General features: G+C 39.7%; 1 protein-coding gene across 5 annotated transcripts in view; it reads right to left on the reverse strand.

The window, feature by feature from the left end:
* Positions 1-25,253, reverse strand: part of LOC108178739 (fibrous sheath-interacting protein 2) — a 101,839-nt gene that overhangs the window by 33,555 nt on the left and 43,031 nt on the right. For all 5 annotated transcript variants that reach the window (XM_017349849.3, XM_051827510.2, XM_051827509.2 and 2 more), the window contains 2 exons: positions 12,669-12,705; positions 343-8,965 (listed from right to left, as the gene is read on the reverse strand). In XM_017349849.3, coding sequence (XP_017205338.3) covers positions 343-8,965; positions 12,669-12,705 — 8,660 coding nt within the window. The remainder of the gene's footprint in view (positions 1-342; positions 8,966-12,668; positions 12,706-25,253) is intronic.

The following is a 25,253-nucleotide window of genomic DNA, read 5'->3' on the forward strand; positions in this document are numbered from 1 at the left end:
CCCCACCGGGACTAGAACCCGGTGTGCTGGCGCCGCAAGGCGGAGGATTAGCCTAGTGAGCTGCGGCGCCGGCTTGCCCATTTAATTTCATCTGTAGATAGGGAAAACTGAACAACAGCCCTCCCAATAAAAGTTACCTGAAAGCGTATTTTTTTTCTTTTAGCATACCAACCAGTTGAAAAATGCCCAAGTAGATAAACAGCCACCCAAATCTAAGACTGCTTCCAGAGAAAGCAGTAAATGCAGCTTCTTAGGTGTAAAGGTAAAAACAAAATTCTTAAAATTATCACTGATTTCTCATCTAAAAACAGACTAACACTTTATTAATCATCTCTCACTCACCTCTGGTTTCAAAGTTCTTGAAATGTGTGACCACAGATGTAGTAATATATCTTGCTACTAGATGGATTTCATTTGCTCCCAGTTCCTGGTCCGTAAAATCAATGACTTCAGCCTCTTCAAAAGTCGCAATTTTCTCTGAATTTGGGGACTTATTTTCCCACTTTTCTAGTAAAGTGAAGTCTCCACTGGCTTCGTGGCTTTTGTTTTCTTTTTCAGTTTTACAGCTGAATCTTTTGCCCCATGTTTTAAGTAAGCTGTTCTCACCCTTTTCTTTAGACATTACAGACAAAGCCCTTTCATTTGAGATTAAAAGTGGCTGCACTGTTTCCATACTTGCATTACCGTGGAGAGAACCCAGAAATTCAGAACGTCGCAGCACATTGTCGATATCATTTTCTGCAGCTAAACATACTTTGACTGGAGAAACAGATGTCTGTGTTTGGTTTGAGTGAAGCATTTGATTTTCCTCTGCCTCTCCTTCTCCAAAGGATGTGGCGTGCTCTAGTGCTGCCTGTGCAGAGATGATGGATTTCTGAGGTAGTTTCGGTAACACACTGTCTTTAGGGAGAGTCTTGTTTCCTTTCATGCCTTGATCAAAATGGTGAAGGTCTTGTGCTTCACTTCTTGAATATGATGGTTTAAATTCTGGTTTGAGCTTTTTCACTGTATGTGTGGTTTTTGTTGTATCTCCCACACAGTGGCTGGCACAGGAAGAGAATTTTGAGGAAACCCTGTCTGATCCTTTCGAATCTCCCTCTGAAGGAAACACAAAAGCAGGGATTTGTGAAGGATCATTCCTGTGGTTAACTCCCTCTAACTCTGAGGTGGGCATTTTCACCCTGTTTGTGAATTCGTTCTGATTAATATTGCAGTCTCCTTTGAGCTGATCTTCCTTTTGTTGATTTTTGATGAAGGACTCGTAAAAATGAGTACACTGCTCTATCAATGTGCTGATGATCTGACTTGTTACTGTGCTGTCTTCAAATGCACTATCTGAAGATAGTCCCACTTGGAGTTTTTCTTGGTCTAGCTTGTTCTTAATTATACCAAGCATGTCCCTGACAGTATTGGTAGCATAAGTAAGCAATTCTGTGTGGAACGAATGAAGTTGTCGAAGGGTGTCCTGTATGTTTCCTTGGGGAGTCACAGCACTATGTTTAGATTCATCAGGAAACACATTCAATGACTGGAAACTTGGTAATAATTTTTTCACTGATGGTTTCTGTTGGACAGCAAAAAATTTTTCAATAGGCACTTTCACAATTTCTGAGAAAGTGTATCTAGAAACGTGCTTAAGCTGGAGGTCTGCAAATGACTCTAAAATGTTTAGAACTCCTTCGATGATCTCTTGAGCGACTTGGTGGCTAGAGAGCAAATCACGTGTGTCTTCTACTTCTGTGTCATATATTGGTGTACTGTTGATGTTGTTTGATCTTTCTAGAGCTTGCTTTTTGCTGACTTGAGTTTCTTTACTATCTTTTAGGAACATCAGCGTTGAGAAGCAGAACTTTAGTTTTTGAAATAACATTTCAATAATTGCCTTGCCAAACATATTAATTTGTGTTTGGGAATCCACAGCTCTTTGAAAACTATGTTGCCTGCTTTCACAAGCCTTAAGAGGTGACAAATTTAAAAGTGAAACAGGCTGCTCTAGTTCTTTTGTTTTTATTAAAATTTCATGCAAAACAGTCTCAGTTATCATCAATAGCTTATGTTTTTCATTTTCCATCTCACTTGATTCTGTTGGCCTTTTACCAAACATTTGCATAAAAATGTCTTCCGTAGGAAAAATCTTTTCCGGCTGTGAACAAACATTCTCTAAGTAAAACTGTGCTTCTGGGTTTGGAGGAGAGATAGTACTTAAAATCTTCCATAAATGTTTTCGGTTATCTGAACATGAGCCTTTTTTTGGGTCAGCCAAATTGTTCTTCATGGCATATACTCCTTGTAAAACTGTATTTACTATTTCACGTGCTTTCTCGAGTTGATCAGAAGGAAAAGTTTGCATGTTTACCATTGCTCTACTTTGCTTTACCTTTTGAAATTTATTCACAATTGTCTCCAGAATATTGCATACTATATCATTGGCATACATTTTTAGTTCTGCAGTGGGAAGTTTTGTTCTCACTGAAGGTCTTTTGGCATCTCCTGTTGATAATAGTTCTTGCAGCCCAATGATAGTCTTGGACTTGCTGTCTCTTGGAATCTTCACTCCAAGACCCAACTTGGTCTTGCTTTTGGCCTTACCACCACCAAGTTCCAATGGCGGTGTTGCAAATTTAGGCAGAGAGGTAACTTTCGATTTTGTTTTGAAATCTTTTTTAAAGCCTGGCCCAGGGCTGCCCTTGGGATTCATTTTAGAATTGCATGGCCTCAGAAATCGTGATTCATGAGACTGACCTAGATCCAGCAAAGCAAAATTTGTGATCTTTGTAAGAACATTTTGGACCAATTCTTTGCCCACTTGCAATGGAAAACAATGCAATGATGTGGTTTCCATTGAAGTAACATTTTTAGTGCCCGTAAAAGGATAACCTCGCCTTATTAAATGTTCAGGGAATGCTCGTCTTTTTTCTGCTTGTTTCACTCCTTTAAAGCATGATACATTCATCAGTAATTTATCACTGCCAGATGCTTCCAGTTCACTCCTAGTCTCATTATTTTCATATAATGATGTCAGAACTACCAAGAGCATTGTTTCAAAAACATTTTTAATTATACCATTTGTGACACTGCCTACACGTGATTGTAAGATATTTTTTTGTGCTGCTGTTTTAATTTTAAAATCAGATGGAAAACGAGAGGGATTGTTAAATGGAGGCCAATGGTCTTTGTCTTCCATTACCCTTCCATAAACCTTCTTTACAATTTCTCTAACTGCACTGAACAAAGGTGATGTTTTCTCCTGTCTATATTCTCCATTTCTAAATATTCCCTCCAAAATCCTTCTCAAGTTTTCCTCTTCTGATGAAATTTGGTTTTGATCCAGGCATTTTGAAATCAGAGGAAGTTCAGTGTTGTCTTCCACCTTTCTTTGACCATGCAATAGTTTATTTTGTAAAGCCGGTTGTGGGAAGAGAGTAAAATTGTGTTTTGAGTGAAGACTACTTTCCTTTAAAGATATTTTATCATGCAGACTCTTCAAGATATTGTTGACAGTTTCACTTGCAATGGTGTTTTCTAGAAATAAAGTAATGTTTGGATATGAATATGTCATTTGGATTTCTAGATCTACGTCATTTTTAATAAGCATCAAGATGGTGCTAGCAATGATTTTTGCATATTCTTTAAGGCTAGCTTGTGATAGGTGGATTGCAGGACCCCATTCTTCATAATTAGCAAATTTATCATCTGTGACTCCTTCACTGAGAATGGTTTCATTTGTTGATAGTTTCAGACCATTCACATCAGATGATATTTGGTTTGATTTTAAAAATACAGTGTCATCTTGTTTGTAATTTGTAAATTCTGGGCTAATAAATGATTTTTCTCTAGGCTTGGAATCAAGAGTAAGTAAATCTATTCTTTCTGTGGCAAAAGATTTTAATCTATCTAAAATAGCTTTAGTAATGCAGTTAGCATTTTCTTCATATGAATTAAGGGCAGATTGCTTGGTGTCTTGTTCCTTAAGAACAGTTGCTTGAGAGTCCATAGCAGACTGTTGACATTGTTCTTTTGGATATGCATCACACAGTCCTGGGGACATTCTTGCAGACATGGAATACTTTGCACTTAGGCCAACCGCAACAGCAGAACTGAGATTTTCAAGAACTATATCCACCATATCATTAGAAATCACAGCAACACATGAATTAGGAACTAAAATCATTGGGACAGCCATATTCGCACACTCAGGGACCATTTCAGAATTGACTTCAAGATGTCCCCAGCTTCCGTTACCTTTATGACTTGACGTATCATGTGGGAAATTATTCTCCTCTAGCATTTTTTCACAAATGTCACTTAAGATACATTCAATGGTTTCTAGCATTTGAGACTGAAGTTTTTTTCGATAATCCTTTTTATTAAACAGCTTTTTTACGACATATTCTGGCTCACTTGAATCAACCTGTGTGTCAGAAATACTTTTTTCACACTTGCCTTTAGCAGATAGACAATCCAACACTGTATTAACAATCTGACTTGTAATACTTTCAGAGACCACAATATTATGTGTTAAGAATGGGCTTTTTGCTTCTTTATCTAACTTCCGTTTGATTTCTTGTAAAATCTGTTTAGCTACCTGCGTTGCATATATATGTAATTTAGATGTAGTCAATTGACATTTTGAGGTGGCCTTTCTTGACTTCTTATGATCTACTGAGTGACAAGATAATTGATCACTAGAATATGAATTTTTGGTTGATAACCATGATTGACTTAAAGCAGTCACATCCTGCTGTAAAGTCATTGGAACTCTGATATGAGGACAAAAGTATGATTTTACTTTAGAAGTTGCAAATCTTTCCAAATTTGCTAATACTGACTGTATAATATCTTCAACTACATCTACTGTGGTCAATTTATCAGCACTAAATCTAGTAAGTGAACATGGGTTTCTGTCCAGTATGGTAAAATGAACAGAGGGCTTTTGTCCACTGGCATGTTCAGGGAAACAGATGCTTGTGGGGTTGCTTAAAGTGTCCCATCTATTTTCACCTGCATTTCTATCTGTCATGGTTGCAGAATGAAGTTTTTGAAATATGGTTCTGATAATATTATCTGCAACAGTGATAACATCTGCTTCAGATATTAAAGGATCCATTGTTTTGTCCAGGCCTTCAACTGGCTCATCATTGGCATGAGGGGTGTCACATAACTTGGAATGGAGGACAGGACGTACATTTATTTGATTAATTAAATCATTTTGGAAAATTTCTTTCAAAATATGTCTTATAATGGGCACAACTGGGGACTTTTGTGGCTCTCTAAGTTCTGATTCAATTTTTTTCAAGGTTCTTTCTAATTTCTGCTGTTCAAGACAATCTGATTTAGTTTCTTCTGGTGGCCTTTTCTCTCCATCACATTCTTTCTCTGTATCTTCAGGATCTTCTAGATAGGTTTCTGGTCCAGCTCCTCCAGGAAGAAAATTGCCATAAACTGGTTTGTACCTGTAATATTCAATACCTCTCTCTTCCAGTTCAGTTTCATTAAACTTATCTGGAGGCATTCCATCTAAAATTAAATTGACTAGCTTCTTAAGCATTTGTTTCTCTTGTGGAGGGTTGTGTACACATGTTTCCAAATCTGGCAAGCTCGCATTTAATTCAGTTTGAATAGCCTTTAAAATAGCACTTGATGCCTTCTTTGTTCGTATGTGTAAAGCAGACTTCAATAGTTTGTCATGTGTGGTAGGCCACATATTGGTACTTTCACTTTCCCAGTCTGTTGTGTTGCCCTTTTTATTGCCATTGATTACAGCACCCAGAGTTTTAAAACTTCTATTGGCAAACCCTTTCAATATAGCAAAAACTGTTTCAAGGATATCTGAAGCCATGATTTTTAGTTTATTTGTATACTTTTTTGGCATGCTCCCGGTTTGAGGGACAGTAGTTTTCCCCTTACTGGTAGTCACCTCTTGACTGCCCTGCTGGGTCACACTGGACATCATGCTGGAGATGATATCAGAGCATCTGCTCATTTCCTCCATAAGTGAAGCAAATGAAAGGCTGCTAATATCAAAGTATTCTGAGGTCTCTTTAAATTCTGAATGTTTCAAGCTGCCATTCATCTCAGCACTACATAATTTTGTAATGATATATTCTAGAATTGTATGAGAGATCAGTTGAATATCTGGCTGCATTTCAGTGTTCATTCTCAAATTTTCATTACTCCTCTCTCCCTTTGGCTCACTATCAGATTGGGGAGAATGCGGATAGCCTCCTACAAGATTACATAACATATCACATAAAATGTCTCCAATTTTATCTAATACTTGCCACGTGGTACATATGTGAACTTCTTTTTGCCCAGGAGGACAATGAAAAGGAGAAAATATTGGTTGATTGATGTCAGTATTTTCATACGAGATTCCTTTGTTTGAAGGCAATGGAACATTGTGTTTTTCTGGCTTTTCATTTAACACTTCACAAATACAGCTTACTAGTGAACTTGTCATAATGTCATTGTTTAGTTTTGTGACAAAAGAATCTAATTCGTTTTCAGTGTTAGCAAAAAATCCTGTATCTGTAAATTTCTTGGCAGCGCCCTTCTCCCTAAAATTTTGATTTTGCCTATTGTGTTTTAGTTTCTTCTGTATAGAATCCAGAACAATTTTTACCACTTTAGTTGTGTATGAGCTAAGTTCAGATTGAAACAGAGATTTCTTGCTAGGTGTAGGCTTCAAATTGCTAGTATGGCTTTCTGATTTGAAGCATTTTTGCAATTTTCGATAAAGGAATGACTTCAGCTTCTTAAAAATTGTATGAGTGATCTTATCATTAATATGAAATACAGTGTCAGATGTTGATTCATTATTTCCAGATTCTAACCAGAGATGGTCTTCAGGATCAGTACTAAGTGCAGCTATAATGTTCATCTTCTTTTCACTCTCAAACCATATTTCTAATGGATCTTTATCTGGTATTTCCGCATTATTGAGAGAAGTTTCATGTACTGATGAACAAGCAGAATGTTTACTGTCATTGATGATGTGAGTTGAAGCTATGGAGAGTATTTTTAACACAGCATCTGCTATTTCATGAGCTACTGTATCGATTTCTGACACAGAGAACATCTGGCCCAACTGTTCTAGATGTGATAGACCAGATTTTTCTGAAGTAAGAGGTGTAGCTTCTTGATCAAGGAACACAGAAGATGTATCTTTAAGAACTTCTGCTAAAATATTTGTAATTATGTTTTTTGAGGCTTTTTGTATTTGATGCTTTTCATGTTGACTGAAAATCCAAGTATCTTTATTCAAACATAGTGTGTCTTTAAAAACATCTTTATTATTAAAAGTTGGAAAGTTACTCTTTAATCCCCAATCTTGAAATGCCACTTTGCCTTGACAAGCAGGCGTTGCAGGTGAATTGGCAATTTGGTTGTATTTAAGATCAGCGTTTCCCTGTGCTGACTGGCGATTAGCCAATTGTTCTTGTAAATTTGCTTTTTCATCCTTGATACATGGAATCAGCGCCTCTTCCACAATTTTGTGTTCTTCTTTTTCATCTTCAGCATAAAGGACCATGCCAGGCACATTAATAGGTGGAAACAGTTGCCTATTTCTAGGACCAGCCACCCCAGTGCCAGCAAGTCTGTTTTCTTCAGTGATAAAAGGACTGCCTAGTCTGGGCTGTCTAGTCTTTCTGATGTCTGTTTTCACTGATTTCCAGTGTAGCTGAGTCAAGATATCATCAAGTAGCCGAAGGGTGGCTACTGTCTCTTCACTTGAGGTAAGCCTTTCATTACAAAGTCCAGTTTGTATATAATCCAGTATAGTGCAAATTGCTTCCTCTATATTAACAAGCAGAGAGGACTGGGACAAAATATTTGACACTAAATTTTGTATTTCTTCTTCAGCAATCAAATTGGCTGCATCATATTCCACACTAGACTTTCTTTTGCCAACTTTTTGAAAACACGTGTATGTTGGATCTGTCAGACGTAGCTGATGAGTGGATTCAGGCATGACATCATCAGCAAGTTGATTTTGCTTAGAAGATGCAAGAACCAACAGCTTCTCTAAAATTACATGAACCATATCCTCTGCGATGTCACCCATGTTCTCTGAAGCATAAGGCAGTGAACCTTCCGAAGGCTTTTCTGTGGGGGAAATGAGATGTTCTCCACTGGGTGTTGAGTCTGATTTAAAGTGGACTGGCACATCTTGTGAAAACACTTCCATACATTTTTTCTGAGCTGCAGACTGTAGTTTATCAAGCACGCTTTCCACGATTTCATCAGCTGCTGAAGAGGTATCAATGTCAGAGAGCAAGTCTTCACTGTCCCTGTCAGTCTGGTCAGGCAAATCATCAGCTACAACAGTAGAAAGGGTGGGGATGGCCTCATTTAGATTGGACACCATTTCCTGAAAAATGTTTTGTAAAATTACCTCAGTTTCCTCCTTTAGGTAACTCTTAAACTTAACAAAAGCATTCGTTAACTCCTGCTTCTCGTTTTCGGTTGTTGCTTTCCCATCTGAAGACTGTGGGTGTTCTAAGTCATCTGTTTCAGTGGCAGCATCCCTCGATTTCTTTGAGTTGCGCTCAGTTGATACAAAAAGGTGAGTATCTGATTTACAGGCTTTGAGACCTGTGTATTCATAGACCTCGTCATCATTAATTTCAGAGGGCACAGATTGTCTTTTCTTGGGATGAGCTTTCTCCGCAGCTGTTCTATTTATAGGGGCAGGAGATGGTATTAATGGTGTGGTTGGTTGCTCTACTGACCTATCAGCTGCCTTTGCAGAGGGCTCTGTCTGAAATGTCTTCGTTCCTGTATACATCAACATGTAACTGCATGTACTACAGGAAGAGGGGGCAGAGTCAGCAGATACTGGGTGTGCATTATTTTTTACTCTTTCTTCATAATTTGTGATGGCTGGGTATAATATACTGGTAACTGAAGCCACAACCCATGCCATTATATTACGAATTATACTATTCAGTTCTTCAGAAGTTACCTAGAAAGAAGATGAGCAGGGATACAAGGAAAATCAAATATAAATTCACTCTATTTTAGGGATGAGGGCTAATCTTTAATTTCATACATCAAACAACAAGTAACTAGAATACAGTCATGGTGTAGAGGGAACACAAGAAAGGATCTCTTTTGAAAATCTGATCAATTTCAAGTCAGTTTGTTCTCTGTAGCTCTGATCTATTCTTCAAACATGATTCCATTTTATTTAAAATCCCTTGGGGGTTTTATTTTTAGCGTTTTTTAACCAGGAAAAAAAATGACTTTTTGGTAGGAAAACAAAAGCTAAATGGGTGCTTAGGTTAAGACAAAACAAATGCTTTGACAAGAAGTGAAACTGTGTTTATGATCTATATGCTATTGTAAAAAAACAGACTACCTCTACCAAACCATTTCATGAAGCAAATCTGTAGCCAAAGCATTCCTGTGCATTCACAGAGATAACATTCTGCATAGGCATGTTTTCAGCTAGGATGCAAAGAGAAACATTAAGACCAGGGATCAGCCTGAAGCCTTGGTGGTCACTCTGCTGCTTTCCTCTGTCAGTTGACTGTTTGTAAAAGCAAATGATTACAGCTAATTGTTAAGGATTAATTGATGGGCAAAATTAGCACTGATGCTTCAGGAGGAATGAATGGGCTTTAGGTTTAAAAAATTATCAGTGTAAACTGTTTTGATAGGTAGAGGACAGATAATGAAGTAAAGGAACACATTATTTTAGTTAGAAAAAAAGTGTTGAGCCAGAACTGAGCTTCAAACAGCCAAGAAGGACCAATAGTAAAGGGAAGCTGGGTCTCCTAAGGTCTGGACTGAAATGGAAACTCAGGAGCCAGACCTGAATTACCATTTCCTTAGTGTTTAGTTGTGCTCATGTCACAGCTTAGAGTGGCCCAGGGGTAGACACCAACTGCAGCTGCAAAACTTTGTATCTGCTCCCATACTTTTTGTATTATGCACTTAAGTTTTACAGATCTATTTGCGGAACATAAAAATCCTTTTCCCTATAATAAAATGATACATATTTTCAGTGATTGTTACGCTCAAGACAGCCAGACCAAGAGTGCTACCTTCTTCTCACATGGACTCATACTTTTAATTACATTTCTCCCTGAACATTTTCAAGTGTCCTAGAATACTCTAGTATTTCTTGATCTACAGGTTGGATCAAAATGTTACATTTGGTGATAAAGCATTGCATTGATGTTGACATTTTAAATTTCCCCCAAAATTGACATGGTTATAAAACCAAAAAGGAACTATTATTGTGAATTTAAAACCCTCAGATAATTTAATTTTTTCCAATAAAAAAAAAGGCACTCTGCAAGTCAGTGGCAGCATTGGCTGGACACCTGGCATTTGGGCATCAGAGTGAATGGTTGGATCCCTATGATGTGGTTGTACACCTCCTCCCTCAGTTATCTCCAAGGTTAGCTCCTAGATTGTTCAGGTTTAGGCCAATGTTCAAAGAAAAGTTAATACCTTGTTGTATTGTCATATACTCTCTCCTGACCCATTGAAGTGGAGGGCCAACTTAGAGATCACTTATTATTTCACTCTTAATTCCCAAATCTCTCAGTGCAGCTTTTGTTGTAATAAAATACATGACATACAATTTACCATTTTAAAGTGTATCATTCAGCAGTGTTATGTATATTCATAATGTTGTGCAACCACTATCACTATCTTTTAACTGCATTTTTAAACCCATGATAAAGGTCAGATCATTGGCAACTGAGTTTGAAAAACATGCACTGGAATGAAAGCATATAGTTAGAAACATACCAGGGGATTCCAATTCAATCCCATCAAGGTGGCATGTACCAATGCCATCTCACTAGTCCAAGTGATCAATTTCTGTTCACAATTGATCATAATGATAGGACTAAGAGCCAAAGGGATCACATAAACAAGACTAGTGTCTGAAAATATTAACTGATAGAATAAAAGAGGGAGAGAACGATCCAACATGGGAAGCGAGATACACAGCAGACTCATAGAATGGCAGATGTCCTAAACAGCACTCTGGCCTCAGAATCAGCCCTTAAGGCAAGCGGATCCAGCTGAAAAGCCCATGAGAGTATTTCAGGCATGGAAAGCCAAGATACTCTGGCAAAAAAAAATGACCTAAATGAAAGATCTCTGTGAGTGAGATCCCAGTGGAAAGAACAGGTCATCAAAGAAGGAGGTACCTTTCTCTGAAGGGAGGAGAGAACTTCCACTCTGACTACGACCTTGTCTAAATATGATCAGAGTCGGTGAACTCAAAAGGCTTCCATAGCCTTGGCAACTCATGACAAGAGCCTTGGCAACTCATGACACCATAAACAAGAGTGTCAATTTGTTAAGTCAACATCAGGAGTCACTGTGCACTTATTCCTCATGTAGAATCTCTGTCCTTAATGTGCTGTACAGTGTGATTTAATGCTATAACTAGTACTCACAGTATTTTTCACTTTGTGTTTCTATGTGGGTGCAAACTGTTGAAATCTGTTGAAATCTTTACTTAATATATGCTAAACTGATCTTCTGTATATAAAGAGAATTGAAAATGAATCTTGATATGAATGGAAGGGGAGAGGGAGCGGGAAAGGGGAGGGTTGTGGGTGGGAGGGAAGTTATGGGGTGGGGGAAGCCACTGTAATCCATAAGCTGTACTTTGGAAATTTATATTCATTCAATAAAAGTTAAAAAAAAAGAAAGAAAAACATACACTGGAATGAAAGCATATAGTTAAAACATACTTGTTTTACATAAATATGTCCTCAATCAAATACTTTTAAGAATAACATCTGAATATTAATAGGGAATTTACCCACCTTCTTGGTCTAAATCCATTCCAATACATATGTGCCAAGAATTTCACTAGGTATTATTTTCTTATTACCAGAGATCACATACAGCAGACCTACATTTTTATTCCTAGGATAGCTGAGAGGAAGCAATTCCAAACTTGATATATAAAATATGGTCACTGTTAAATGTTTCAATGAAATGAAATGTGATAAATAAAATCTGATTCTTCAGATTATTTTCATTATACTATGAAACTAAGAAATATCCTTTTGGTGCCATTGTGTTTATTTCATGGTCTATGAATTCAAGAATTATATGTGTGAAACAGTGTCTAAGAGCATGTGCTACTCCTTGTAATCCTGTAGTTGTTCATGCTTGTTCTGTCCAGTCCTAGAGTAGAAGCTCATAAAATGTACCCTCTCATCTTTACCTGGTAACAGTTCCAGCTCTCAGTTGACCAAGTCCTTTCTTTTGATGGAGTACTCAACCTCAACCTCAAATTCTTCTTAGTGCTTGAAAAATTAACCGACAGACTCAAGCATACTGGCTTACCTGCCTGAGGGGCCAGCCTGAGGGTCTGCAAAGGCATTTCTCATAATGGCCTCCCATTATGGAATGGGTTTATCATATTTGGATGCTTTTCCTGTGCAGGCTAGACCTCCTAAGATTCCCCAGCCCACCCTCCTGAGCCCCATATCTAAAGGGCCAACATTTTCTTTTAACAATAAGTTTGTATCCCTGAAAAACTGATAGTGAAAGTCAAAGAGAAAAGGCAAAGAGATGGACCAATATGAACAAATGATTGCTGGCTGTCTAATTCAGATTTTTCTCTTATACCATATTATACAATATCTTTACTATGTTACTTATATAGTGAATTTCATCATACATACTTTTTCTTGACAGAGATGTTCATTGCTGTACTCTTGTCTGAAAAGTCAAGAGAGATTGATTTCATTACTTAGGGTTAAGAATTTATGGAATCTTACCCCAACTGTCACATTACACTTTCTTTTAAAGAGTTATTTATTCATTTGACAGTCAGAGTTACAGAGGTAAAGGGAGAAACAGAGAAGAGAGATCTTCCATCCATTGGCTTGTGGCAGGGAGCCCTCCCCTCGAAGAAGAAAAAAATTGACTAAAGGCGAAAACGGTAGAGGCTTTCAAGCAGGGGCTTCCTGGGATAGGGGGTGGAAGGTGCCTTCTGGGAACAATCGCAATGCAATTAGGTCAACTGCAGTGATGTGGGTGCACGTAGGCATGACTGTGTGATGCAGTGAGTGTAAGCAGGGCTGCAGTTCTAAGATATCCAATCATAAGTTGTATAACTGAATATGTATTAGAAAACTTACAGTCATTTGTGCTAGGCTATATAAGATAATACCCTGCTTTGTTCAGGGCCCAGAGATGTTAAGGACTGTTTCAAAAGTTAGCTACTGTATCTTAAAAGTCCAAAAAACTAAAATTGCCCGATTGTATACCTCTTTGTATATGTTATAGTTATAAAATCATATGCTGTCATATGCTAATCATTTTTAATCAAGGTTTTCCTGTTTTTGAAACTAACCTAGGTAACAAAAATATCATGCCTCTTGGGAAACTTTCATTTATTTTCTGACTGGCTTTATTCAGTTTTACTGCTAAAGAACTGAGTCTGCTTATTTTAAAATGTTTGTGTGATCATTTTATCTCTGAGTCTTTGACTATGAGTCTTTCAGTTGGATCCCTGAAACTCTCAAAGGATGAGATTCTCAACATAAAGGTGATAGTTGTTTAAATTAATCTGGATTGTACAAAATACATTGTTGGGTTATAAAATAATGCCAGGTTTACATTGTGCTTATACAAAGTTGATGTTTTACACTCCAGGGTCAGTGGAATGCCATCACAGATCAGACCCATCCCTCATGGATTTTCCCGGATAGCTTGTCCTGCATGTTCTGTTGGTTGTGTGATGACGGGATAACAGGAAAGTATGCTCACTCGCTCTCTCTCCTGCCTTCAGCATCTGACGAAGGCTCAGTCAGCTCTGGGACAAGGAGCTGGCTGTTCCGCCCCCACTACACTTCCATCCTTGCTTACAACTCTTCTCCACCTAGTGTGTCCTGGAACCAAGGATTAAATTCCCGGTGTGGTGGATGTGTATGTGGCAGGGCGAGGAGGGCATCACAGTGTGTAAGTATTTCCAGCTGTGCAACTGCAGCTGGCTAAAGAAAAAAATAGACAATTTTGCCCTATTCAACCTTCTAGCTGTTTCCTTTTACTCAGAGAGTCAGTCAGCCCCCAGCCCCAACTGTAAAAGCCATTAAATGTACCCTCCAAGAAGAGACAGTAGGACCAAACAGCACCATCAAGATATAAGTCCCCTTTACAGCACAAGACCTAAATCAGATAAAAGAGAAGAGGGGAAGCTTCATTGAGAACCCTAATTAGTGGACAGATAGATGGCAGAAAGTGACTGACATGTTTGATCTTACCTAAAAGAACACAGTTAGCCTCATGGGCACTGTCTTAACTCACAGGAAAAGGCAATGTCAAAGCAAGCCCATGACTATGGATTGCTAGTTCTGGCCACTTTTGATGTTAGAAAAAGGTCCAATTAATAGCTGCCTTATGCAATGATCTGCTATTGAGAAGATCCAATAAGGCCAGTCCACCCCTAAAGAATATCTGTTTTTGATGCAAATAGCTAAGGCATCAAACCGTTGTTGTTGTGGCAGAGGCTGGCTTTCATAGAAGCCCCACCTACTCTGACCAAAAAAAAAAAAAAAATCTGGCCACTTGAAATGAAACTGCTGGGAGGGGGCTGAGGGGCAGAACTGTCAGATCAGAATCACAAAACCTACTGTTCCTAAGCTGAAGAAGCCATTCTTCACTCAGCCTAGCATCATTTTTGGCATTGCAGGTAGGACCATAACTTTCTGTACTCTCCTAATCATAAACCCCTCTCCTGAGACCCCAAACCTTTTACACCTGGATGTTTTTCCAGCTAGGTAAGACTCCCTGCCTCTGGGACACTCAACATCCTCTGTTGCCATAAAATATCCCTTAAGGACCCCTTTCCAGTACGAGTTAACTCAGAGAATGGGGGTCTATGTGAAAACTCTCAACCCAAAGCCACTCCAATCATCTGGAGTGGGCCTTCCATGGTCCTTTCAACTACCTCTCCCCTCCCTGCCCCAGCTGCCAAACTGTTAGGCTTTCCCTGCTAGATTCACTTTTCCACGTTAAAGCTCGCCTTAGCCCAGAAAAGGCAACAACCAGGTAGGGGCTCCAAGTAGATGGCACTCATATGCCCTAACCCCTACTTCCCTCCTTCTTACTGCCATTCCAGAGGATTCTGAAAAGGAAGACACACCCACTCACAAAACTGAGACAACCCTCTATGTCTGACCCTGGACAATTTTGTTTTCCTGATCTTTCTGGAATGCTCCCACATCCCTATCCAAACAAAACAAACATTCTTTACTCTGCTGTGTGCCTGTGTCCTCCAAGGTAATTTTGTTGGTCACACTTTTGAGTGCCTTTCTGCTTGAATTCTAGTCTCCAAGAGATGATTTTCAGACTGCTTCTCCTGACGACTGCCCTGTCTCCCTCCTGCCTGGTCCCCATGCAGGACTTGGTTTTGCAATACATCACTTAGAGTGCACACTCAATCTTACCTTCTAACTTTAAAATAACACAAATGCATATCTCACAAAGGATTATTGCCTATGACTCTCCCTAACTTCCTCCACCTCCACTGCAGTCTCTACCCCACAGCAGGCCTGTGTTAGCACCAGAGCACACTTCTCTGCTAAAATGGAAAAGGGAGCAAAGCAGCATTTTCAGATGTAGCAAAAACTTTCTTAAAAATTACCCTACAGCCCAAGCAGACTGGACCTTTAGGCTTTTTGAGAACTGTATGTCACATACCACAAAAGTCTCCTATATCCAAACCCTAATCCTTGGCCCAGTTACCACCAATAAGCCACTCCTAGCCAAGGCTCCTTTCTGCATTAAAAAAAGACCAAAAAAACTACCTCTCCAAGAATAGCCTCTCTCATTACCCTGGGTAATATTCCTCCTGAGTTTTGTGCTGTAATGATTAACATTATTGGCCCCTCTAATCACCAATCACATCAGATAGATTATTCTGTGTCATCTCAGGCTAATGACAAATGTACACAACCTTTTCTAAGCCCCTCCCAATCTCTCTATGCTCAATTCTTGTAATCTTAATACCCAATTCTGTATGAGCCAGGCCTCCACACAGCACGGCACGGATTTTTTCCCTGGCAACCTATCTCAGAAACTGAAATGACAAAGGGCTTTCTTACAAACACATATAAAAATTCCACCAGTTGGTTCCTCATAAGATACTCACATTTTATTCTTTATGAAACTAAATAATCAGGAGTGAACCAAATTAACCACAATAATTCCCTACAACCTCTCACAGGCAACACATTGGCAGGTACTCGAAATGTGTGGGAGAATGGACTAGGAATAGCACGAGGCACTTAATTGTACTTAAACATCCGACAACTTGCTTTTATGAACAGGAGCTCCTCTTCATTTGTGGAATCAACACTTACGCTCTGCCTCCCCACTGATTGGACCTGAACTTGTACTTTTACCTGTCTCCCAATGTTAACATGGCTTCCAATACCCAATTTTTACCAATTCTTCTAACCACAAAACATTTGTCATAAAAGAGTTGTCGCCCTAATACCTTTCCTAGCCAGCTTAGGAGGCACTGCTTGGGTGGGCATATGGATAGGAGTACTTGCCACATCCCTCTCCTACTACCAGAACCCTTCCTAAAGATATGCAAGACAGCTTAGATGAAATAGCTCAAGGCCTTTTGAAAAGTTCAAGACCAAACTGACTCCCAGGCAGCAATAACCACATTAAATCAGTGGAGCTTGGACCTGTTAACAGCCGAAAAAGGTGGTCTCTGCTTATTCCTAAAGGAACAATGCTGTTTTCAAGTCAATTAATCTGGTCTTGTCAGGGACACTGCTCACAAACTGGTGGATGGGGTATCTACAATTTGACATAAATGTCTGCCCTTAAACGAACTGGTTTCAAAAATTCTCCTGGCTACCTTGGCTTTGCACCCCTTCTTATTCCCCTCATAAAAATTTTTTCTTCTTTTATCTCTAGGGCCAGGCCTTTTACTGTTGCTGAGAGGACTTGTTCATTCAGTAGTCCAGAATCTTACTCAAACCCATGTTGACAACATCTTTCTACTAAAAGGTACCCAATTCCAGCCACTGCTCCAATGACCTCAATCCCAGCACTGGAGAGGGAAGAACCAATACCTAAACTATGCCCTTTCTCATCAGGAAGCAGCTAATAAGCTAGTGAGGCTGTCTCTGCCCCCAATTCTCTGGTTTTATTCCTCCCCTGAGAACCTTTTTCCATACAATATGCAGCTTTTTTCCCTTTTTCGTTATTATAGAGGCTGGATATGTTAGGATGTGCTAGGCTATGGGGACACAAATCGTTAAATTCACATCTGGCAAACTGAGCCTCAATTAAGAATGACCCTGAGGATGTCACGTTGGTAAGGACTAAGATTCTGCTTGTCCTGTACATACAAAATTGCCAAGATCATACAATGGAAATAATGAGTCTTCTGCCTGTTTAAACCCACATTATTGCAGTGGATGTGGGTCTCTGTATTTCCACATGCCCCCTCCCCCGCCCACAACAAACAGCATAAATAGGCTGCTGCCCACTGCCTCACGGGCTGAATCTCTTCTCAGATCCACCACTCCTGATCCCGGTGGGCTGCAACCTTACTTTCCCTCAACCATGCTGTCTTGTCTTCAATAAAAGTATTTTCTGCTTTTAAATGGCGATCTACTTGCTTTCTTAGAATCTTAAGAAAATTCTAAGCCTAGCAGAAATTACAACCTAAATCTTGGTAGGAAAGGAAATCTTACAGATGTCAGCTTAGTAATGGTGTTGGGAAGCTGTAGCCTATCTTCAGACTAGTATCATTGTACAATATGGAACCTGGAACTTAAGTGCTAATGTCAGTGACACAGTTTGTATCCTGATTTCATTTATTTTTCTAGGATCCATTTTCTTAGCCAAACTCTGGCACAATTTGCTTCCACTGACCCTCTGCAATCTAATGCACCCAGAATTTTTGTTTTTTGTTTTCTTTACTTCATGCTACAGGCAGCAAGTGAAAGTCAATGAGTCCTATGTATTTATTGCTACCTGTCCTCATAGACTTCTGTTCTAAACAAATGCATTTAGATAAAAGTAAAAAGCAAACACCCAAAAACAAAGGTAACCAAACAAATTATAAGGCCTCATGCATGTGTAAGACTATTAGATGGGGATGGTGCTGTGGTGCAGAGGGTTAAACTCAGGGCCTACAGTTTCCTGAAGGAGAAGGAGAAGGAGGGGGAAGAGGAGGAGGGAGAGGAGGAGGAGAGGAAGGAGGGGGAGGAGGAGGAGAAGGGGAAGAGGAGGAGAAGGAGCTGGATCAAAAGTGGAGGAGGGGAAGGAGGAGGAAGGGAAGGAGGAGGAGCAGGAGGAGGAGGAGGAGAAGGAGGGGAAAGAGGAGGAGGAGAGGAAGAAGGAAGAGGAGGAGGAAAGGAAGGAGGACAAGGAGGAGGAGGCAGCAGTGGAGGAAGTGCAGCGGATGGAGGAGGAGAAGAAGGAGGAGGATAAAGAAGAGGAGGAGGAGGAAGGGGTGGAGGAGAAGAGAAGGAGGTTGAGAAGAAACAGGAGGGTAGGGTTGGAAGAGAAAAAGGAGGAGGAGAAGAATGAAGAATAGAGGAAGGAGGAGGAGATAGAAGAAGAAGAGAAGGAGGAGGGGAAGGAGGAGGTGGAGGAAGAAGTGGAGTGGAAAGAGGATGAGCGGAAGGAGGAGGATGAAGAAGAGGAGTAGGGGAAGAAGGAAGAGGAGGAGGGGGAGGAGGGGGGGAAGAGGAAGAGGAAGAGGAGGAGCAGGAGGAAGAGGAGGGGAGGAGGGGAAGGAGGACAAGGAGGAGAAATCAGGAAACTATAAAACAATGTTGGGAAATTTATAGGATACTACCAGACAATCCCACATAGGGGCCTTAGGAATTCCTGACAGCATGGAAAGAGAGAATGGATAAGAAGCCTTTTTAGTGAAATAATTACAGAAACCTTCCCTAATTTGGAGAAAGAAAGAGACATCCCAAAATAGGAAGCACATAGCATTTCCTAATAGACATGACCAGAAATGATCTTCACCATGACACATTGTAGTCAAACTCTCCATGGTAAAACATAAAGAAAAGATTCTAAAATATGCATGAGAGGAATGCCATATTACTTTCAGAGGATCTCCAATTAGACTCTCAGCAGACTTCTCATCAGAAAACCTACAGGCTAGGAGAGAATGGCGAGATTTAGTCCAAATCTTAAGAATAAAACTGTCGGGCTGGCGCCGCGGCTCACTAGGCTAATCCTCCGCCTAGCGGCGCTGGCACACTGGGTTCTAGTCCCGGTCGGGGCGCCGGATTCTGTCCCGGTTGCCCCTCTTCCAGGCCAGCTCTCTGCTGTGGCCAGGGAGTGCAGTGGAGGATGGCCCAAGTGCTTGGGCCCTGCACCCCATGGGAGACCAGGAAAAGCACCTGGCTCCTGGCTCCTGCCATCGGATCAGCGCGGTGCGCCGGCTGCAGCGCCCCAGCCGCGGCGGCCATTGAAGGGTGAACCAAAGGCAAAGGAAGACATTTCTCTCTGTCTCTCTCTCTCACTGTCCACTCTGCCTGTAAAAAAAAAAAAAAGAATAAAACTGTCAACCCAGAATCCTGTACCCTGTAATGCTCTCATTTATGAATGAAAGTGAAATAAGGACCTTCCATAACAAACAGAAATTGAAAGAATTTGTCACCACCCATCCAACCTTACCAAAGATGCTTAAGGATGTGCTACACAGAAAAGTGGTCATCATGATCAAAGAAGGCAAAGGCACAAAGTCTCCCAGTAAATGTACAAATGGTATCCAAAGTAAACAACAGGAATATTTAAGAAAAATGGCAGGGCCAAGCCATTACTTATCAATGGTCACCTTGAATATAAATGGCCTCAATTCTCCAGTTAAAAGATACAGACTGGCTGAATGGATTAAAAAACAAGACCCAACTGTCTGCTGACTACAAAAAACAGATCTCACCAACAAACATGCATGCAGACTGGAAGTGAAAGAATGGAAAAAGTTATTCCATGCTAACAGAAACCAAAAAAGAGCTGGTGTAGCCATTCTACTATCAGGCAAAATAGACTTTAACACAAAAACTGTAAAAAGAGACAAAGAAGGGCATTGTGCAATGATTAGGGATTAATTCAACAAGAAAATGTGATTATAATAAATGTATACACACCTAATTACAAAACACCTGGGTATTTAAAAGAAAAGTTGATGAATCTAAATGGGATCACAGATTCTCATACAATAGCAATGGAGGTCTTCAATACCCCACTTTCAGCAATGGACAGATCAAGCAGACAGAAAATCAACAACAACAAAAAACCCCAGCAGAGGTAATTGACACTATGGACCAAATGGAACTGATGTCTATAGAAATTCCCATCCTACAGTCACAGAATACACATTCTTTTCACCAGTGCATGGAACTTTCTCTAGGATGGACCACATGCTAGGCCATAAAAAAGTCTCAGAAAATTCAAAAAAATTGAAATCATACCAGTATGTTCTCTGACTACAATAGAATGAAGCTGGAAAGCAGCAACTCAGGAATTCCTAGAGCATATGCAAACAAATGGAGATTGAAACAACATGCTCCTGAATGAACAGTGGGTCACTGAAGAAATCAAAACAATTTCTGGAAACAATGAAGACAACAATACAACAAATCAAACTTATGGGATACAGCAAAAGCAGTGTTAAGAGGAAAGTTTATGGCAATCGGTGCCTACATCAAGAAATTGGAATGGCACCAAGTAAATGAGCTATCAATGCATCTCAAGGATCTAGAAAAACAACAGCAAATCAAACCCAAAACTAGTAGGAGTAAGGAAATAATTAAAATTAGAGAAGAAATTAATCAGCAAAATAAATAGCTGGTTTTTTGAAAAAAGAAGTAAAATTGACACATCATTGGCCCAACTAGCAAAAAAAAAAAAAAGGAGAAAAGACCCAAATTAAAAAATTAGAGATAAAAAGGAAATGTAACAACGCACACCACAGACATAAAAAGAATCATCAAAGGCTGGTGCCACGGCTCAATAGGCTAATCCTCCGCCTTGCGGCGCCGGCACACAGGGTTCTAGTCCTGGTCGGGGCGCCGGATTCTGTCCCGGTTGCTCCTCTTCCAGTCCAGCTCTCTGCTGTGGCCAGGGAGTGCAGTGGAGGATGGCCCAAGTGCTTGGGCCCTGCACCCACATGGGAGACCAGGAGAAGCACCTGGCTCCTGTCATCGGATCAGCGCGGTGCGCTGGCCGCAGCGCGCCGGCCGCGGTGGCCATTGGAGGGTGAACCAATGGCAAAGGAAGACCTTTCTCTCTGTCTCCCTCTCTCACTGTCCACTCTGCCTGTCAAAAAAAAAAAAAAAAAAAAAGAGAATCATCAGAAATTGCTACAAAGGGCTGTATGCCAACAAACTGGGAAACCTAGAAGAAATGGATAGATTCCTGGACAGAAACAATCTACCTAAATTGAGCCATGAAGACCTAGAAAACCTAAACAGACCCATAACCAAGACAGAAATTGAATCAGTAATAAAGGCTCTCCCAACAAGGAAAAGCCAGGACCGAATGGATTCACTGCTGAATTCTACCAGACATTTAAAGTAGGACTAACTCCAATTCTTCTCAAGTTATTCAAAGCAATTAAAAGGGAGGGAATTCTCCCACATTCTTTCTATGAAGCCAGCATCACCTTAATTTCTAAACCTGAAAAAGATGCAACAGAGAAATAGAATTACAGAGCAATTTCCCTGATGAACAGAGACGCAAAAATCCTCAACAAAATTCTAGCCAATCGAATCCAACAACATATCAGAAAGCTCATCCACCCAGTCCAAGTGGGATTTATCCCTGGCATGCAGGGATGACTCAACATTCTCAAATCAATCAATGTGATACATCACATTAACAAACTGCAGAACAAAAACCATATGATTATCTCAACAGATGCAGAAAAAGCATTTGATAAAATACAACACTCTTTCATGATGAAAACTCTAAGCAAACTGGGTATAGAAAGAACATTCCTCAACACAATCAAGGCAATTTATGACAAACCCATGGACAGTGTCCTATTGAATAGGGGAAAAGTTGGAAGCATTCCCACTGAGATTCAGAACCACACAAGGATTCCCACTCTCACCACTGCTACTCAATATAATCCTGGAAGTTTTAGCCATGGCCATTATATACTGATTCATCCCATCATACCCGCCCTCCTACCCACACTTCCATGTCCCCTTCTCCTCCCTCTCCCATTCCTAGTCCCATCCTCCACTAAGATTCATTTTCAGTTAACTTTATACATAGAAGACCAACTCTACACTAACTAAAGATTTCAACGATTTGCACACACACACACACACACACACACACACACAACTGTCCTCAATAGTTAAGACAGGGGCTGTTCATATCTTCCACTTAATACACTAAAATGAAATAAGTCTTTGAGAACAAGTTTTACAGTTAACTCTCATAATAGAACTCATTGAGCACAGAGGTCCTGCATGGGAAGTTAGTGCACAGTGACTCCTGTTGTTAATCTAACAATTGACACTTTTATGTATGACATCAGTGATCACCAAGGCTCTTGACATGAGCTGCTTAGGCTATGGAAGACTTTTGAATCCACAAACTCCATCAATATTTAGACAAGGCCATAAGCAACGTGGAAGTTCTCTCCTCCATTCAGAGAAAAGTACTTCCTTCTTTGATGACCACTTTGAAAAAAATTTCTAAGATCAATCCCATTCACAATAGACACCAAAAAAATCCCAAATACTTTGAAATAAATGTAACCAAGTATGCCAAAGATCTCTATGATGAGAATTACAAAATAATAAAGAAAGAACTTGAAGAAGATAAAAAATGGAAAAATTTTCCATGTTCATCATCCAACATCATCAAAATGTCCATACTACGTAAAGCAATTTACAGATTCAATGTGATACCAATCAAAATATCTGAGAAGAAGGACATTCTTCTCAGATATAGAAAAATTGATGCTGAAATTCACATGGAAACACAGGAGACCCTGAACATTGGGGAAACCCTGCAAGACATTGGCACAGGCAAAGAGTTCTTGGATAAGACCCCAGAGGCACAAGCAAGCAAAGCCAAAATTAACAAATAGGAATATATCAAATTGAGAAGCTTCTGTACTGCAAAAGAAACAGTCAAGAAAGTGAAGAGGCAACAGACAGCATGGAGAAGAATTAAATTAGATCTCTACCTCTCACCATATAACAAAACAATTCAAGATGGATCAAGGATCTAAATTTATGACCTGAGATGGTAAGGTTGTTAGAAGAAAATGTAGGGGTGACATTTCAAGACATTGGTATGGATAATGGCTTCTTGGATAAACCCTCAAAGCACAGGAAACAAAAGCAAAACTAGACAAATTGGATTACATCAAATTCAGAAGCTTCTGTACAGCAAAGGAAACAATCAACAGAGTGAAGAGTCATCCAATAGGATGGGAAAAAATATTTGCCAACTACCTCTCCAACAAAAGATTACCATCCAGAATATATCAGCAAGTCAAAAACTCAACAACAAAATAACCAATCCAGTTAAGAAATGGGCAAAAGACCTCAACAGACAGTTCCCAAAAGAAGAAATACAAATTGCCAAGAAATATATGAAAAAATGCTCAACATCACTAGCCATCAGAGAAATGCAAATCAAAAGCACAATTAGATATCACCTCATCCCTGTAAGAACGGCTATTATCCAAAAGACAGAGATTAATGCTGGCAGTGATGTGGAATAAGGGAAATTTTATATACTTTTGGTGGGAATGTAAATTAGTACAGTCACTGTGGAAAGCAGTATGATTTCTTAAAAAATAAGAAATAGACTTGCCATATGATCCAGCAACTCCAGATAACATTGTATCAAAGCGATACCTACACCACCATGTTATATTACAGTAGCACTGTTACAATAGTCAAAATATGGAATCAACCAAGATTTCCACCATCAGATGAATGGATAAAAAAAATGTGACACACACATACACATACTCAATGGAATATTTTTCAGCTATAGAAATGAATGAAATTCTAGCATTTCCATCAAAGTAGATGTAACTGAAGACAGCAGGATGAGTGAAATAAGCCAGACACAGAAAGACAAAGACTGCATATTCTCTCTTATATGTGGGAGCTAAAATTTAAAAAGAAAAAAATATGTGCTCCCTTTGACTCTTAGTCCTTTCATTATGATCAATTGTGAACTGAAATTGATCACTTGGAATAGTGAGATGGCATTGGCACATGCCACCTTGATGGGATTGAATTGGAATCCCCTAGTATGTTTCCAACTCTACCAATTGGGGCAAGTCAGCCCGAGCATGCCCCAAATTATACATCTCTTCCCTCTCTTATTCCCACTTTTATGTTTAACAGGGATCACATTTCAGTTAATTTTCAACACTTAAGAATAACTGTGTGATAATTACAGAATTAAACCAGTCATATTAAGTAGAACAGACAAAAAAAAAATACTATGAGGGATAATGTATTAAGTTGTCCATTAGCAGTCAGGGCTATGCTGATCAAGTCACCATTTCTCATAGTGTCCATTTCACTTCAGGAGGTTTCCTTTTTGGTGTTCAGTCAGTTGTCACCGATCAGGGAGAACATATGGTATTTGTCCCTTTGGGACTGGCTTACTTCACTCAGCATGATGTGTTCCAGATTCCTCCATTTTGTTGCAAATGACTGGATTTCGTTGTTTCTTACTGCGGTATAGTATTCTAAAGAATACATATCCCATAATTTCTTTATCCAGTCTACCATTGATGGGCATTTAGGTTGGTTCCAGGTCTTGGCTATTGTGAATTGTGCTGCAATAAACATTAGGGTGCAGACCGCTTTTTTCTTTATCAATTTAAACTCCTTTGGGTAAATTCCAAGGAGTGGGATGGCTGGGTCGAACGGTAGGGTTATATTCAGGTTTCTGAGGAATCTCCAGACTGATTTCCATAGTGGCTTAACCAGTTTGCATTCCCACCAACAGTGGGTTAGTGTCCCTTTTTCCCCACATCCTCGCCAGCATCTGTTGTTGGTAGATTTCTGTATGTGAGCCATTCTAACCGGGGTGAGGTGAAACCTCATTGTGCTTTTGATTTGCATTTCCCTGATTGCTAGTGACCTTGAACATTTTTTCATGTGCCTGTTGGCCATTTGGATTTCCTCTTTTGAAAAATGTCTATTGAAGTCCTTGGCCCATCTCTTAAGTGGGTTGTTGGTTTTGTTTTTGTGGAGTTTCTTGATCTCTTTGTAGAT

Source organism: Oryctolagus cuniculus, chromosome X (assembly GCF_964237555.1).
Source record: "Oryctolagus cuniculus chromosome X, mOryCun1.1, whole genome shotgun sequence".
In the NCBI taxonomy this organism is placed as follows: Eukaryota; Metazoa; Chordata; class Mammalia; order Lagomorpha; family Leporidae; genus Oryctolagus; species Oryctolagus cuniculus.